At 34.5% G+C, this 17,024-nt stretch overlaps 1 protein-coding gene across 1 annotated transcript in view; it reads right to left on the reverse strand.

The window, feature by feature from the left end:
• Positions 1 to 207: 207 nt before the first annotated feature.
• LOC117226447 (uncharacterized) overlaps positions 208 to 17,024 on the reverse strand; it is a 198,871-nt gene continuing 182,054 nt past the window's right edge. The window contains exon 4 of the mRNA XM_076521761.1: positions 208 to 233. Coding sequence (XP_076377876.1) covers positions 223 to 233 — 11 coding nt within the window. The 3' untranslated portion in view covers positions 208 to 222. The remainder of the gene's footprint in view (positions 234 to 17,024) is intronic.

Below are 17,024 nucleotides of genomic sequence, written 5' to 3' on the forward strand. Positions count from 1 at the left end.
TTTGCTACGTCGGCGAATGTTGCGAAACCGTCGGAAATCGTCGCAATGACATTTTTGCATCTCAGCCTTCCATTCGCGCGTACAATTAAGATTCGAATTTCGTACAAAGATGTAACAAGACTACCGACACGAATTTTTGGAAAAAAAAAAACAGAAAAAAAGAATCGATAAGACCGCTCGGGACAACTCACCCATTTTCACAGCGCCATTCTCAGAGAAATGTCAGCACTCACCTGAAACAGGAAAACGAACGAAATCGATTAACATTTATCGAAGAGTTTTTTTTATCTCATCGGGCTTATCTACCACGGAAATCGGCGTGGAATTAATTAAGTCGTCGCGAGGATCAAGATTAATTGAACGCGCGCGAGCCTTATATTCCCGCTTTCGATGTGATTTATCGTCGGCGACGTTGATCGATCCTTAATTAAAATTTATAGAGGTGCTCGGATCGAAATTGTGTCCCGGCTAAATCAAACGAAACGAAAACGCCGGGTCAATTAGACGTTTAATTCAATCGCGGCGACGATGCATCCTCGGCTTGTATTAAAGAAGTGGAATTTATTTGCAGAGGCGAACTCGAGAATTACGCTCTCGGCCACCTGTTGTTCCTTCAACGCACAGCCGCTCGCCTAATCGACGCTGTCACGGCCCCCCTACCACGTCGCCGCGAAATTTCATGCTCGCAACGCGACACAAGATTTATTTCCAATTTTTTGAAACTAATTCGAAACAACTCGTTTTAGCAACGGAATTTCGAAAAATTGTTCACTCATCTTTTTAATAACTATCGCAATTTAAACAAATTTTTAGTCGACAAGAAAGATAGTTTAATTAATAATTAATTGTCGTAATAGCGACTTGTTATTAATAGTGATGTTGTTAAATGTGAAATTGATATAGTGAATATTATGTAATTATTACTATGCTATTATACTATTTTGTTGTTATTAGTGTCACTATTGCAATAAATATTGTAACAGCGAGTTATTATTTATTCACTATTAATATTAATATTGCCTATTATATTGTCAATATGTTGTCTATTAATAGGCAACATTAAAACTAATAGTGAATAAATAATAACTCACTGTTACAATATTTATTGTAATAGTGGCACTAATAACAAGAAAATAGTATCAAATTTTTAATAATTATTAACAACAGATACAGGTACAGATTGCTTAAATAATATACTCCATAAATATATTCCATGAAAAAAATAATAGGGTCTACAATAGGGTCAACTAATATACTAAACATACATTATACCAATAATAAAACAAAATAAAATACACGTATAATTTAATAGTTTATTAATGAATATACATATATCGTACTGTAAATTAATTCAATCAAAAAGTACAATCGTCCACCTTGAAGCGAACACGTTCAACACGAAACTAGTAGGATATCAGAAATAAGGATTTTGATTTTCAGGCGTGGTCACGCGAACGTGACAGCGGCCGTTAGCGATGAGGAAATTATAGTAACTCGAGACGCACGTGGGACAAGCTTCTCACGGGTTTGCACGTGGCTCCGTTCGCGAAAAGAAATTGCGAGCGCAGGCCTCTCTCGACTTTTGTGAAACCTCGCGGCTGTATTACCATAACAAAATGTACTGATTGCGGGAACGGGTCGGACTGGACTCGCACGGGTCGAACAGGGGAGGGAGGGATTTGTCGAACAAAATCGCCTAACCCCCCTCCCCTGTCGCCCCTTGCGAGCTGTTGTCTCTCCTCTCGCGTTTCTGAGAACACGCAGCTGCCAACTGGAGAAGGAACAGGTACAATCGATTCGTCGAATCGAACCTGGCACCGTTCTGTGACGTTGTCCGGTGGCCGGGTCAAGAGTGACCCGTTTACAGAACACCGAGCGCCGTTCTATGGTTCAAAGTGAAAAGCATTTTTGGGATATTTTGAAGGCCAAGGAGGATGGTGGAGAAATAGTCTGAGATTTTTTTTTATTATTTTCAGGTGGTACTATCTCCCCCTCCCCATTGAAGATTTTTAATTATTTGTTTTTTTAAGTTTCGAGACGTTTTCTTGTGCTGTATGTTAGCGCGGTTGAACGTTGGATTTTATCCCTTGAGCATACCTTTCGACAGAGTTTCGCAACTTCCTTTTTTTTTGTTGAATATAAAATCACCTCTTGAATATTTGCGATTGTCGTTATTACATTGCAACTTCGCACTGATTTCCTTCTTTCTTTGTCAGGTGGGCAATCACCTCGATCTCGGACATTTGCAATTGTTATGACTACACTGCGACCTCGTTTCGTTTTCTTATCTTCTAGCGAGATAGGACGACATGGACGATTGAATATTTTTATTTTCTAGCTTGTATTTTCTAGCTTGCTACTTTCGGCTGATCTTAGATTCACCGTGGAAAATTGTGCTGTTGCTGCGATTTTGTGTATGCGGTGACTTAAGATGAAGTCAACCGTCGAACAGCTTCATCTTGTAGCTACCCTGTTTTATTTGCTATCTTGTGAAAATGTTAAATTCAACGAAACCACGACAAATTTTATTTCCTCGCAATTTGTATTGCTTTGTTATTTTGTGGTAATTTTTGGTGAGAACAATTCACGAACGTTTTCTATTCTATGGTTGGCTTTTTGTTTGCTACTTTGTGACGATTTTAGATTAAACGATTTCTTAAATAATTTCATTTTCCTGCAATCTATTCTGTTTCGTTGCTTCGTGGTGATTTTGGATGAAATCAATTCTTGAAAATTTGTGTATCTTGCTTCTCTTGTTTGGTTTGCTATTTTGCTATGATTTTAAATGAAATAAACCCTCGACCTTAAATGTTTACTTTTCTGCAATTTGTATTATTTTGTTTATTTTGTGGTCATTTTAAAATAAATCAGTGCATCAACGTTTTCATTTTGCAGCTATCTCATTTTGATTGCAACATTGCGATTATTTTAAATTAAATGATCTCTTAAATAATTTTATGTTTCTGCAATCTATTCTGCTTCGTCACTTCGTGGTGATTTTGGATGAAATCAATTCTTGAAAATTTGTGTATCTTGCTTCTCTTGTTTGGTTTGCTATTTTGCTATGATTTTAAATTAAATAAACCCTTAAAAAACAATGTTTACTTTCCTGCAATTTGTATTATTTTGTTTATTTTGTGGTCATTTTAAAATAAATCAGTGCATCAACGTTTTTATTTTGCAGCTATCTCGTTTTGTTTGCAACATTGCGATTATTTTAAATTAAATGATCTCTTAAATAATTTTATTTTTCTGCAATCTATTCTGCTTCGTCACTTCGTGGTGATTTTGGATGAAATCAATTCTTGAAAATTTGTGTATCTTGCTTCTCTTGTTTGGTTTGCTATTTTGCTATGATTTTAAATTAAATAAACCCTTAAAAAACAATGTTTACTTTCCTGCAATTTGTATTATTTTGTTTATTTTGTGGTCATTTTAAAATAAATCAGTGCATCAACGTTTTTATTTTGCAGCTATCTCGTTTTGTTTGCAACATTGCGATTATTTTAAATTAAATGATCTCTTAAATAATTTTATTTTTCTGCAATCTATTCTGCTTCGTCACTTCGTGGTGATTTTGGATGAAATCAATTCTTGAAAATTGTTTCAACTTGCTTCTCTTTTTTGATTTGCCACTTTACGACGATTTTAGATTAAATAAATCCCTAACAATGTTTACTTTTCTTCAATTTGTATTATTTTACTTATTTTGTGATCATTTTAAATTAAATCAGTGCATGAACATTTTCATTTTGCAGCTATCTCGTTTTGATTGCAACATTGTGATTATTTTCAATTAAACGACCTCTTAAATAACTTTATTTTCCTGCAATATATTTTGTTTCGTTACAATGTAGTGTTTTTAAATGAAATCAATTATTGAAATTTCTTCATCTTACTTCTCTTTTCGGGTTTGCTGCTTTGCCATGAATTTAGATTAAATAAACCCTTAACAACAATGTTCACTTTTCTGCAATTTGTATTATTTTGTTTATTTTGTAGTAATTTTAAATTAAATCAATTCATGAACATTTTTATTTTGCTATCTCGTTTTATTTGCAACATTGTGATAATTTTGGATAAAAGGATTTTTAAAAAATGTCGACTTTCCTGCAATCATGTTTGTTTCGGTTACTTTTCGATGACTTCTGACAATATCGATTTCCGAAAACTTTTCGACGTTGTTGCCACCTCGTCGTTTGTTTTCGTTACTTTTTCCTGTTATACACCTGTGTGCCACGTGCACCAGGTAAAACTCAATTGACGAGGGGTAGAGTTTCCAAGGTGTATTCATCACGGAAGCGTGGATCTAAACCAGGCCCTGACACTTTCAGGTCGCTGATCTATCCCTTCTTCGATTTCACTTTGATTTCCCTTTTTCAACCTCGACCTGCATCAGGTAGAGACTTTTCTTTACGAACTGCTCCCCTTCGTTTTCGTTGACTTTTTCACCGGCACGCGGGCGTCCTTCTTTTAAATCGACTTTGACTGGCTCTATTGAAGCTAATTGTAAGATGAAGCTGCACATTCTTCTGGGAATTTAATCAAAATTGACAGCGAGTCATCCATCAAACTATGTAAAATAGTGAACAATAAATTATGTGGACGGTGAATGAATTATTTAAAATAAATCTTTTGGACTTTGCAGTTACCTTGAATATTTAATGATAATGGACAACAAATCATCAACGAAGCTATGTAAAATAATTAAATAAAATATGTGGACAGTGCGATTATCTGTAATACATAATTATAATGGAGAGAAAATCGTCAACGAAACTGTCCAAAATGTTTAACAATAAATGATGGCTTTATAATAAATGAAATATTTAAAAATAAATTGTATGAACGGTGCAGTTACCTCGAATATTTAATGACAATTGGTAGAATGTCATGAATAAAACTATGTAAAATAGTTAACAATAAATTGTGTGGACAGTAAACACAATATTTAAAATAAATCTTTTGGACTTTGCAGTTACCTAGAATATTTAATGATAATGGACAACAAATCATCAACGAAGCTATGTAAAATAGTTGACAATAAATTTATGCGAACAGTGAAATTATCTACAATATATAATATTATAATTGACAGCAAATCATCGATGAAATTACGCTAAGTATTTAATTATGCGGATAGTAAATGTACAGGAAATATTTAAAATCAAATCGCATGGCCTGTGGAATTGGCCGCATTATCTGATGATAATTAGTACGAAATCACTGACGAAGCTCTTCTGTAAAATGTTTAACGATAAATTATGTCGGCCGTAAATGGAGTACATCAAATAAATTGCACGGACGGCGGAATTGCCTATTGTAATTAATGTTAATAGGTATCGAATCACGGATGAAATTATGTAAAATACAGTAAATTCTCCTCGATTGTCAATCAGCTTGTAAACAAAAATGGACAATTTGTGAAGAGGAGATATTCAAAGCTCGTGGCTCGTTTTTATAGTTGCCGATTATTAGCAACTATGAAAACGGGGGGTGCAAGGCTCGAATAATCTTATAATAAAATAATAATAATAATTATATATATAATATTACATATTATTGCTAATAATAATATTAATATTATATATTATAATATTAATTAATATTATATAATATATATAATATTAATATTATTATTAATAATTTAATTAATTATTAATAATAATAATTAATATTAATTAATATTATATAATATATATAATATTAATATTATTATTAATAATAATATGTAATATTATATATGTATGCATATATACATATATACAATAATATAATAAATAAAAAATGATGAAACGTTTAACAATACACGATGGGGTCAATAAAAGTTCACGAACTGTTCGAAATTGATAATATGCTCAGCAATTGTTGCTAACAACATGTAACGGGGCCGCGTAGCAAATCGTAAACGAAACAATTTAAATTAATTTTACCTAATAATTTAAATTTAAATGTAAATTTAATAATTTAAATTATGCGAACTATATATAAATATTCAATGACAATAGCCGATCGTGAACAAAATGATGCGGACGACTGAACGAAATAAATTGTAGAAATTTGTCGGGTACCAGACGACTGCACAAAGAAGAAAAGTGGCGGCACAGAAAGGATCGTTTCATCGAACTGTGCGCATTTTCGGTACTGCGGAGGGCCAGCGAGTTAAATCTAATCTCCTGTGGAATGTGTCACGGCTGTCCATTCTTATGCAGGTATACGGGGGCTCTTTCGGCGACCGTGTCCCTCTTTCTCTCGTTTCCTCCTGTTTTCTCTCTTCTTCGCGGCCACAAAGCGAAATTTCCGGGTGTCGTTCAACCCAGAACCGCAAAATCTGGTAAGGTAACAACGATTTTCTACTTTCGAAAGTTTTCCATCTGTCGTTCGACCGTTAGGATCTTCCCTAACAATCGTCTGCTTCGCGCCAGCGTGCACTGGAAAATGTGAATACAGTCGCGGACGAAATTTTCCAACGTTTTCAGCGACCTTCGTCGGAACGAAAACGTGGTCTCAATCTACCAGCGTCTAACTGAAACGCTCGAAGACTTTAGAGGAAAAATTGAGAGACAAAGATGGAGCCTAGTTTCGAGGTAGCTTTGTACTCCGGAGCTTTCGACCTTCAAATCTAGAGTATTTTCAGCCGCAATAAACATTTTAGGAACGTTCTAATCATTTTAGAAATGTTCCAATAATTTCAGAGATGGTGGAATTTGTAAAATTTTCGACAAGGGGTCTTCGGTTTTAAATTTGTTGTACCGCGCGAAAATACTTGAACGGAAAATGAACTGCGGATTCTGATTGCAAAAACTTCGAACTTCAAATCGAGCTTAGGTTTATGGCAGTACGATTATTTTTAACGAAGTTGTGACAGTTCGAAGTTTCGTGTTTCCGGGCGATTTTTATCATTTTTAAAACAGTTTCGGTGCTGCTTTAAAGCAATCGTAATCGCAGCAACCATAATCGATTTTAATGAGACGATCTGTACACGTAGAACTGACCTAAATCTATAGAAATATATTCTTTTATGATATGAGTATTTATTCGTTGTTTATCTTCATTGTTAAAATGTTTTTCATTGTTAAAATTATGAAATAGTTTTGCAAGCGAAACTTGTTGTTTTCGTTATTATTATATTATAAACTTGAGTACTATAACTTTACGTAGTAATGTTAACAAAATATATTTCAAGAATTATTGTAGAAACTTTCATGTGAAATTTTTAATACTTGTAATTAATGCTCTGTTATTTTCATGCGACATTTGTATTACTGGTGAAATTATCATTGGTGGTAAAAGGCTGGCATTTTCATGTGATATTCTCATTACAGGTAAACAAAACAGCTTTGAAATTTTCATATGAAATTTTCATTACTGTTAAAAACCTGTATCATTTTCATATAAAATTTTCGATGCTGTTAAAAACCTGTATCATTTGAATATAAATATTTTATAATACTGACAACATGCTTTATCATTTTCATATATAAAATTTTAATTTCTGGTAGAAAGCTGTATCACTTCCATAAGAAATTTTCATTACTGGCAAAAACCTGCATCATTTCCATATAAAAATTTCAATAGTGTTAAAAACCAGTATCACTTGAATATAAATGATTTAATATTGACAAAATGCAGTATCATTTTCATATGAAATTTTAATTTCTGGTAGAAAGCATTTTCATATAGAATTTTCATTATTGGTAAAAAGATTGTATCATTTTCATATAAAAATTTTCATTACTGTTAAAAACCAGTATCACTTGAATATAAATTTTTTAACACTGACAAAATGCTGTATCATTTTCATACGAAATTTTAATTATGTTAGCAAGCTGTGTCATTTTTATACGGAATTTTTACTTTTGCTAGAAAGCTGTATCATTTTCATATGAAATATTAATTTCCGGTGAAAGTCTGGTATCATGTTCACGTGAAATTTTCATTACTGATAAAAGGCTCCGCCATTTTCGCGCAAAATTCACGCCAACGTCAAAAAGCTCGTCGTTCTCATGCGAAATTTAAAATTTCTGATAGAAAGCTGTGTACCAATTTCACATGAAATTTTAATTTCTGGATGAAAAAAATCTCCATCGTTTCCATATGAAATTTTATTTTTCGGTGAAAAACTCGCACGATTATCACGTGATACTTTCATCGCTGAGAAAATCTTCATCATTTTCATGACGAAATTTTCCTTACTGGCAAAAAAAGCTCATTCATTTCGCGTGCTCATAACTGGCACTTTTCATCATTCGCATGTAAAAATTCTCACTATGCACTTCCAACATTTTCTAGTTTTCTCGTCAACCAGTTGCAAATTGTTCCAAAGCATCTTCACACATCATCGAGCTTCATGAAAAAATTTTACTTTAGGAAAATCATTTTTTCGGACGGTGTTTGGTCAATTTGGTAGGCCACCGTGTGTCTAGAGAGCACGCGGCCGAGATAGGAAAGATTCGCGCGGCACGACCTGCATTCCGCGTTTAGCATTCCTTCCTTGACATCTCTCTCTCTCTCTCTCTTTCTCTCTCTCTTCCTCTCCCTCTAGTCGCTGCTCTCCTCATCCCTCTCGGTTTCTCACGGAGAACGCTCAAGGCCGAGAGTGGGCGCGGAAGGCACACCCGAGCATGCTAATACGCGACCCTGATCGCCGATCGACAGGATGACGTTGCTCGTTAAGCCGGGTGCACAGTAGTGCACCACGCCGACAATGCACCAGCCGAGCTGTTGCTCTGACCTGCTGTTCCTGGATCTCTCTCTCTCTCTCTCTCTCTGCAGTTACTATTCTGCCAAACTTTACCCCTCATCACTGAACATTCCTATGCAAAACTCGAAAGTACTTCAAGTTGACTATGACAAACAGAGATCAACTGAAAATGTGCTTCCTCTCTTAATTATTTAGATAAGTCGAAAATAACGTGTATCAGTATTTCTTAACTTTACTAATGTTTTCGTAATTGTTCGCAATTTCGTTTCTGTTGATTATAGAATTTGGCATGACTATTTAATTGTAGGTCCATTAAATGTATACGTATTATAATATACATATTTAATAGTAATATTGTAATACTGTAACACTGCAACGTTGCAAATTTACAATACTGCAATGTTTAATATTGTAATATTGTAATACTGAAATATTGTAATGTCGTAATATAGTAATATTGCGATATTGTAATGTTGTAATTGTGCAATACTACAATATTGTAACATTGTAATGTTGCAAATTTGTAATACTGTAATACTGCAATATTGTAATATTGCAATAGTATAATATTATAATGTTGTAGTATTATAATATTTTAATATCGTAATAGTGCTGTATTGTAAAATTGTAATATTGCAGTAGTATAACATAGTAATATTCTAATGTTGTAATTTTGCAATACTGCAATATTGTAATGTTGCAAATTAGCAATACGACAATGCTGTAAAGTTGTAATATAGTAATATTGCAATATTGTAATGTTATAATATAGTAATATTGCAATATTGTAATGTTATAATATTTTAATATTGTAATAGTGTTATATTGTAATATCGTAATATTATAATACTACAATATTGCAACATTATAATATAGTAATATTGTAATACTACAATATTGTAATGTCGTAATTTTGCAATGCTGCAATATTGTAATGTTGTAATATTGTAATATTGCAATATTGTTATATTGTAATATTGTAATACTGCTATACTGTAATATAATAATATATAACATATATAATATCATAACATTGCAATACTAACTGTAATATTAAATAAAACATGTGAAATATAGCCTGCATAATGAAATATAATACATATATAATATAATACAAATATAATACATATATAATACATAATGAAATATAGCTTCTCTTAATGAATAAAAGAGGAAATCTAAAATTTACATTGCAATCGCGCACCCCTTCCATCAATTGCTCCATGAGTTACGATGTCATTGTAATAATCCATTTACCGGGCTGCTATGTATAACTGCAAGGCGTTGTAAAAATATCTGCATAGACAAACGAAGAAAACCGTGGTAAGTACGTATAAGGTAAGGACGTCATACAGAGAAGGCTTGTGTACCGTAGTGCAAAGGGCGAGGTTCAACGAGATACAGTCTCTCTCTTGTTATTAAACCTAACCCTAAACCCAGAATAACTTGTCCTGTTCACCGTGTGACGTCTGACATCACCTATAAACTGTTTTCACGAGGTTATCACCCATCAATTTCGCAGACGATTAGAATTCGAGAAGTTAATTTAATTAAATGCGATGGATCGTAACTCTCTGGATCCAGGACAGTTAGATCTGTCAGATAATAACCAGATTTCGTAAGGTCCGATAAATCACAACTAGGTTTGCATAAAGTCTGATAGATGTGAATTAGATCTGTATAGCCTCTGGCACATCACAATCGCGTCTGGATAGATCACAACTAGATTTGTAATGAAACGTGACAGTCCACAATTACGTCTAGATGAAAATTGCACAGACCATCACTAGGGTTGTACGAGATCTGACAAGTCACAATGTTCTGAGGATCAGAGCTTGGTGAAGTCTGATTCATCACAATTAAATCTGATACAATCTAATAGAGATTACAACTGGATCTAATTATGTTCACTAGATCACAGCTGGATCAAGTTTAGCTGGATCATGATTAGGCAAGCAGATTACAAGTAGATCAAGAAATCACAACAAGGGATTGGTTCTGATATATCACAACTAAGTTTGTCAGATTGTAATCAAGTGTGCATTAGACTTGAATGAGTAAAACTAGACCAGAACTACGTCTGATAAATTACAATTAAATCTGACAGATGGAAAGTCATAATTAGGTCTGGATTGGAACTGACAAATTACAATTAGAGGTTACAAGTCACAATTGAGACTGGATGAGGACAATTACAGCACAGTTTAGTCTTGGCTAAATACGATAGATTACAATTAGATCTCAATTAGGCCTGATCATATTTGGGCTTGAATAAGGTCTAACAGATCACAATTTGGTCTGGATAAGGTCTAATAGACCACAATTTGGCCTGAATTAGATATGATAGATCACAATCGGGTCTGAATTAGGCCTGATCACAATTGGGCTTGGATAAGGTCTAAGAGATCACATTTTGGTCTGGATAAGGTTTAATAAATCACAATTTAGTCTGGATAAGGTCTAATAGGTCACAATTTGACCTGTATAAGATCTAATAGATCACAATTTGACCTGGATTAGATATGGTAGATCACAACTGGATCTGAATTAGGCCTGATCACAATTGGGCCTGGATAAGGTCTGATAGATCACATTTTGGTCTGGATAAGGTTTAATAAATCACAATTTGGTCTGGATAAGGTCTAATAGATCACAATTTGGCCTGGATTGGATGTGATAGATCACAATTGGATCTGAATTAGACTTGATCATAATTGGGCTTGGATAAGGTCTAATAGATCACATTTTGGTCTGGATAAGGTTTAATAAATCACAATTTGGTCTGGATAAGGTCTAATAGATCACAATTTGTCCTGAATTAATATGATAGATCACAATTGGATCTGAATTAGGCCTGATCACAATTGAGCTTGGATAAGATCTAATTAGATCATAATTTGGTCTGGATAAGGTTTAATAAATCACAATTTGGTCTGGATAAGGTCTAATAGATCACAATTTGATCTGAATTAATGATAGATCACAATTGGATCTGAATTAGGCCTGATCACAATTGAGCTTGGATAAGATCTAATTAGATCATAATTTGGTCTGGATAAGGTTTAATAAATCACAATTTGGTCTGGATAAGGTCTAATAGATCACAATTTGGCCTGGATTAGATATCATAGATCACAACTGAGTTTGAATTGAGCTTGGATAAGGTCTAATAGATAAGTTCTCAATCAGATAAGTTAGATCACAATTGGGTCAACAAACAAATCTTGATAATGTCTGATAAATCACAACTGTATCTTGATCAACTCTGATAAATCTTAACGAAATCCGAATTATGTCCGATAAATCACAACAAAACCTTCATATATTAGATCTAATAGAATGAAGATTAAGCTGGGCTATATCAGCTGTAATTGAGCCTATCAGAGCCAAGAAAATATTAATCATAACGTTATCGGGACTGGCAATGCCACCAACGCCAGGTTCTGTTAGGTTAACCATATCTTAATTACGTTGTTACATTCAGCAATTTTAGAATTCAACAATGCCTTTATCCACACCTTGAAATCTTAAATCTCGCGATTCTCAATGTCCTTGATCCACGTCACCCCAATTCGTTAACACTGTCGTTTTAATCAGTCCCACCTACGCACGACACCAAACTCTCATAATTATAATTATTTCACTTAGCTTGTCGAGTTCGCGTTCCATTTCCGGTCCAAGATATATTCCACCGCGAACTTCGTCGAAATCGCGTAGGAGCATATCCTGTGGAAATGTTACAGAAAAACCGGTCCATCGATCATCGTCAAACGGAAGAAGAGGGAAAAAGAAAAACGACGTTCTACGCCAATGTGAGCACAACCGGAGAATAAATTCTGCACGGCTGGCTCGAAGGTCGAATGTGGGCGCCGAAGATGATGCCGCGAGCTGCGACGACGTACGATGATGAATTCACTCGATCCCGCGGCCTATGCAATCTGCAACTGACGTGGCACTCCGAAAATACAATGGCGTAACGGGGGCACTCCGCGAATCGCGCGACAATTTTCCGAAAAATTCCGACAATCCGGTGGATCCTCTTTGAAAAGAATTCAGCACAATCTTGGAATGCTAGTCGACGAGTGCGCCAAATTTGGCGTTGCAAAAACCGGTATTTATTTCCGAAAACAATTTTGGAAAACTGCCACTTGAGCAGCATGCGTTTTTATTCGGTCGAAATATAGAAAAAGTTAATGGAAATTGTATGTTCCACAGAGTTTTAAGAAAATAAATTTCATCGTTCACGAATATAAGATAAAATTGATTAAGATACTGCAGAAATTAGTACAAACTTTGCGATGTACATAAACAAACTCAATGTATCACAAGTACTTAATAAATTTGACAAAAATGTAGAAAAAAGTAGGACAAATTTCATGGTCTTTATATTGTTTGTAAAATAAATTCCAAACTCTACGAAAATATCGTAAGTTTGATAAAAACTTAATAAAAATTTAATGTTTCATATAATGTTGCTAAAATAAGTTCTATAATTCACGAACATGTAATAAATTCGACCAAAATATCACAAAAAGTGTTACAAATTCAGTGTTCCATACAATAATCTTGGTAAAATAAAATGTATAATAAATTTGATCAAAACATGTAGCAAAACTTATTACAAATTTGCCGTGATACGCAACGTTCCAAAAATAAATTCTGCATTCCACAAACACGTGAAAATTTCGACCAAAACACAAAAAAGATCATTTCCATCCCACAAAATCTGAATCGAACAGATTCTAAAATATATCCACGTTCCTTGATTCTGTTAATCTCCCAACAAGCTTTCGAACGTGTGATAACGTCACGCATAAAAAAATCCCCCTTTTCAACCAAGGGTTGAGTTTTCAGGCGGAGAAGGACAATGACGTGTGGAAGTTGTTGACGAGTTTCCATCAAAAAGAAAAATTGAAAGGTCGTCAGACGATGACGCGCGACGCGATAAATATATTTTCAATTTTCGCACATCAAAGTCACCCCCCCCCCCCCCATCCTTCGACATTTTTCCCGCCCATTTTTATCGAGGCTTAATAACAGGCGCACGAGACACGACCGCGGCCGCCACCCGGCGTTATTTTTAGCGAGGTATCCTTTCGCGATTATTATATCACACCCGATAAATAATTATCGTCGAACAAGACATTATTATACCGGCCACGACAATAACAAGGGACCCCGGCGCGTTCGAATAAAATGATGGCCGACGTCGATCGGCCGCCGCCATTCAGGTCCATCGTGGACCGTTTCGTTTCAAGGAGGAGATTGAACGGCGTCTCTACGGTAATGACGGTGGCATAATAATTCTGTTAGTCATCGGTTCGTTTCCCGGAAACGAAGCCTCTGTTTTCCCCTCGGCTGTGTTTTCCCGTGCTGGAAAAAACCGCAACGGCTTTCTCTGATCGCTCGCCGACGACGATTTCCAACGATTCGATGATTGTTTCCTTATGAGGACCCGCTTCGTTAGCTCGTTTCCTACCCAGAACGATCCATTCGATTTTCCTGCAGATGCCCGGTCTGTTCTCGCAGAGTCCCGCCGCCATTTTGTTCCGTCCACGCGTTCATTTTGCTACGAAACGTACGTTTCGCACGCGCCCCTGTCGTTCGTCGGATTGTTTATCGATTTCAGGATTTGTTCGCTGCTGCCTCGATTTGCGTTGAAAATTTTGCATTTGTTTCTATGGAGTCGTTTTGTAATTTTTTTCGTAGATTAAAGTCCGTTTAAAATGCAATTTATTGTACAGGCTTGAAATTTATTTTTCTGAATGTATTTTAAAGAATTAAAGAGAGAGATTGTTCGTCGAATTTATTTTGTAAACTTGAACATGATTTTAGAAACATTAGAATCGTTTCTTCAATTTATTGCACAGGCTTGAAATTTACTTTTCCTGAATGTATTTTAAGAACTTAAAAATTGTTCTTCGAATTTATTTGGCAGACTTCGATATTGTTTTAGAAACATTAGAATCGTTTCTCCAATTTATTGTACATGCATTAAATTTATTTTCCTGGATGCATTTTAAAAAATTAAAAATTGTTCTTCCAATTTATTTTCCTGAATGTATCTTAAAAAATTAAAAATTGTTCTTCGAATTTATTTTGCAGACTTCGATATTGTTTTAGAAACATTAGAATCGTTTCTCGAATTTATTGTACATGCTTTAAATTTATTTTCCTGGATGCATTTTAAAAAATTAAAAATTGTTCTTCCAATTTATTTTCCTGAATGTATCTTAAAAAATTAAAAATTGTTCTTCGAATTTATTTTGCAGACTTCGATATTGTTTTAGAAACATTAGAATCGTTTCTCGAATTTATTGTACATGCTTTAAATTTATTTTCCTGGATGCATTTTAAAAAATTAAAAATTGTTCTTCCAATTTATTTTCCTGAATGTATCTTAAAAAATTAAAAATTGTTCTTCGAATTTATTTTGCAGACTTCGATATTGTTTTAGAAACATTAGAATCGTTTCTCGAATTTATTGTACATGCTTTAAATTTATTTTCCTGGATGCATTTTAAAAAATTAAAAATTGTTCTTCCAATTTATTTTCCTGAATGTATTTTAAAAAATTAGAAATTGTCCTTCCAATTTATTCTGCAGACTTCAATATGATTTCAGAAACATTGAAGTCCTTTCCACGAATTTATTTTTAAGAACCTATTCCAAGAATTTTCGTATCATTTCTCCAATTCCCCGATGCGACAGTTGTTTCCGCAGATTGTTTTGTCAACTGAACATCCGTAGAAGTATATTTTCGAATTTTGCAATATGTGCAAATTGCTTTCCCGCAATGCGAAAAATATCCGAGCGAGCGCGTCGTCCACTGTAAAAACATTGATAACATCGGAAGGAAAGTTTGCCGAGTTCGATTATCGCAGACACGACAGGAAGAGCTGATCGTAGAAAAGTAATGCTGACCTGCGCGTTCGACGGGAGATAGAAGGGAATGACGGTCAAGAGTGATTGGGTCAGGTCAGGTCATGGTCGTTGGCCCTAAGCGCGCTGAAAACAATTATTGCGCTATGCTTGTCACAATTTCGAACATAAATTAATTTATACGATTGTTTACAATCATAGTACATATTTACAATCATTGAAGTTACTAAAATTTATTGATATCTCAGAATTCTCTGATTTATCGAAATCAGTAATATAACCTAATAGTTCATTCAATTAATTGCTAATTCATTTTACAAGATTTACGTCAGGATGTAATGAATTTTTCGAAACGAAATTTCATTTAAATTTAATGGAAATGGCTACAATTCTATGGAGTATAATGTCGGTGGTGGGAGCCATTAAGCCACGCCCACAAGTCTAACATCTAATTAGCCTTATTAGCATAACTTCCAATTGATTTTGAAGTATTTATGTCAATAAAAGACCAATATCCTAAAACAAAGTTCACTACAATTGGATCCAAACGACTGAAATTCTTAAATATATATTCATGATCATTGGTCTAGGAGTCCAATTAGGCCACGCCCACGAGTCCAGCATCTAAGTAGCCTTTCTACCATAACTTCCAATTGATTTTTGAAGTGTTTATGCCAATAAAAAAAGTATCAATATCCTAAAGCAAACTTCAATTTCACTTGAACTGAAATAAGTAAAATTTTCAGTATTGATGACCACTGATCTAGGAGTTCCATTAGGCCACGCCCACGAGTCCAGCATCTAAATAGCCTTACTACCATAACTTCCAATTGATTTTGAAATATTTACGTCAATAACGTACCAATATCCTAAAGCAAAGTTCGATTTCATTTGAACTGAAATAACTAAAATTTTCAATATTGATGCCGACTGGTCTAGGAGTGCCATTAGGCCACGCCCACGAGTTCAGCAACTAAGTAACCTTACTACCATAACTTCCAAATGATGTTAAAGTATTTACGCCAATAAAGTTCCAATATCCTCAAACAAAGTTCAACTTTATTTGAACTGAAGTAACTAAAATGTTCAATATCGATGACCACTGATCTAAGAGTCCCATTAGGCCACGCCCCTGAGCCGAGCATCAAACCAACCTTCCTACCACAACCTCCAATTAATCTCAGAGAGAATGTACGCGAACAAAGAACCGATATATCCTAAAGCAAAATACAATTTGAATTAGATATGCAAACGACTAGAATTCTCGAATACCCGATCGCTGTTCTGCGTGTTCCAATAAGTCACGCCCGCAATTCCAACAAGCTGACCCAGTAATATCCCGCCGCAATAATTTCCATTCCGTATAACACGCCTGTCAACAGATCGCCGGCAACCGAAAACAAAGTTCAATATAATGCCGAATCGCCTAGATTCCGCG

Source organism: Megalopta genalis, chromosome 5 (genome assembly GCF_051020955.1).
Source record: "Megalopta genalis isolate 19385.01 chromosome 5, iyMegGena1_principal, whole genome shotgun sequence".
Lineage (NCBI taxonomy): Eukaryota > Metazoa > Arthropoda > Insecta > Hymenoptera > Halictidae > Megalopta > Megalopta genalis.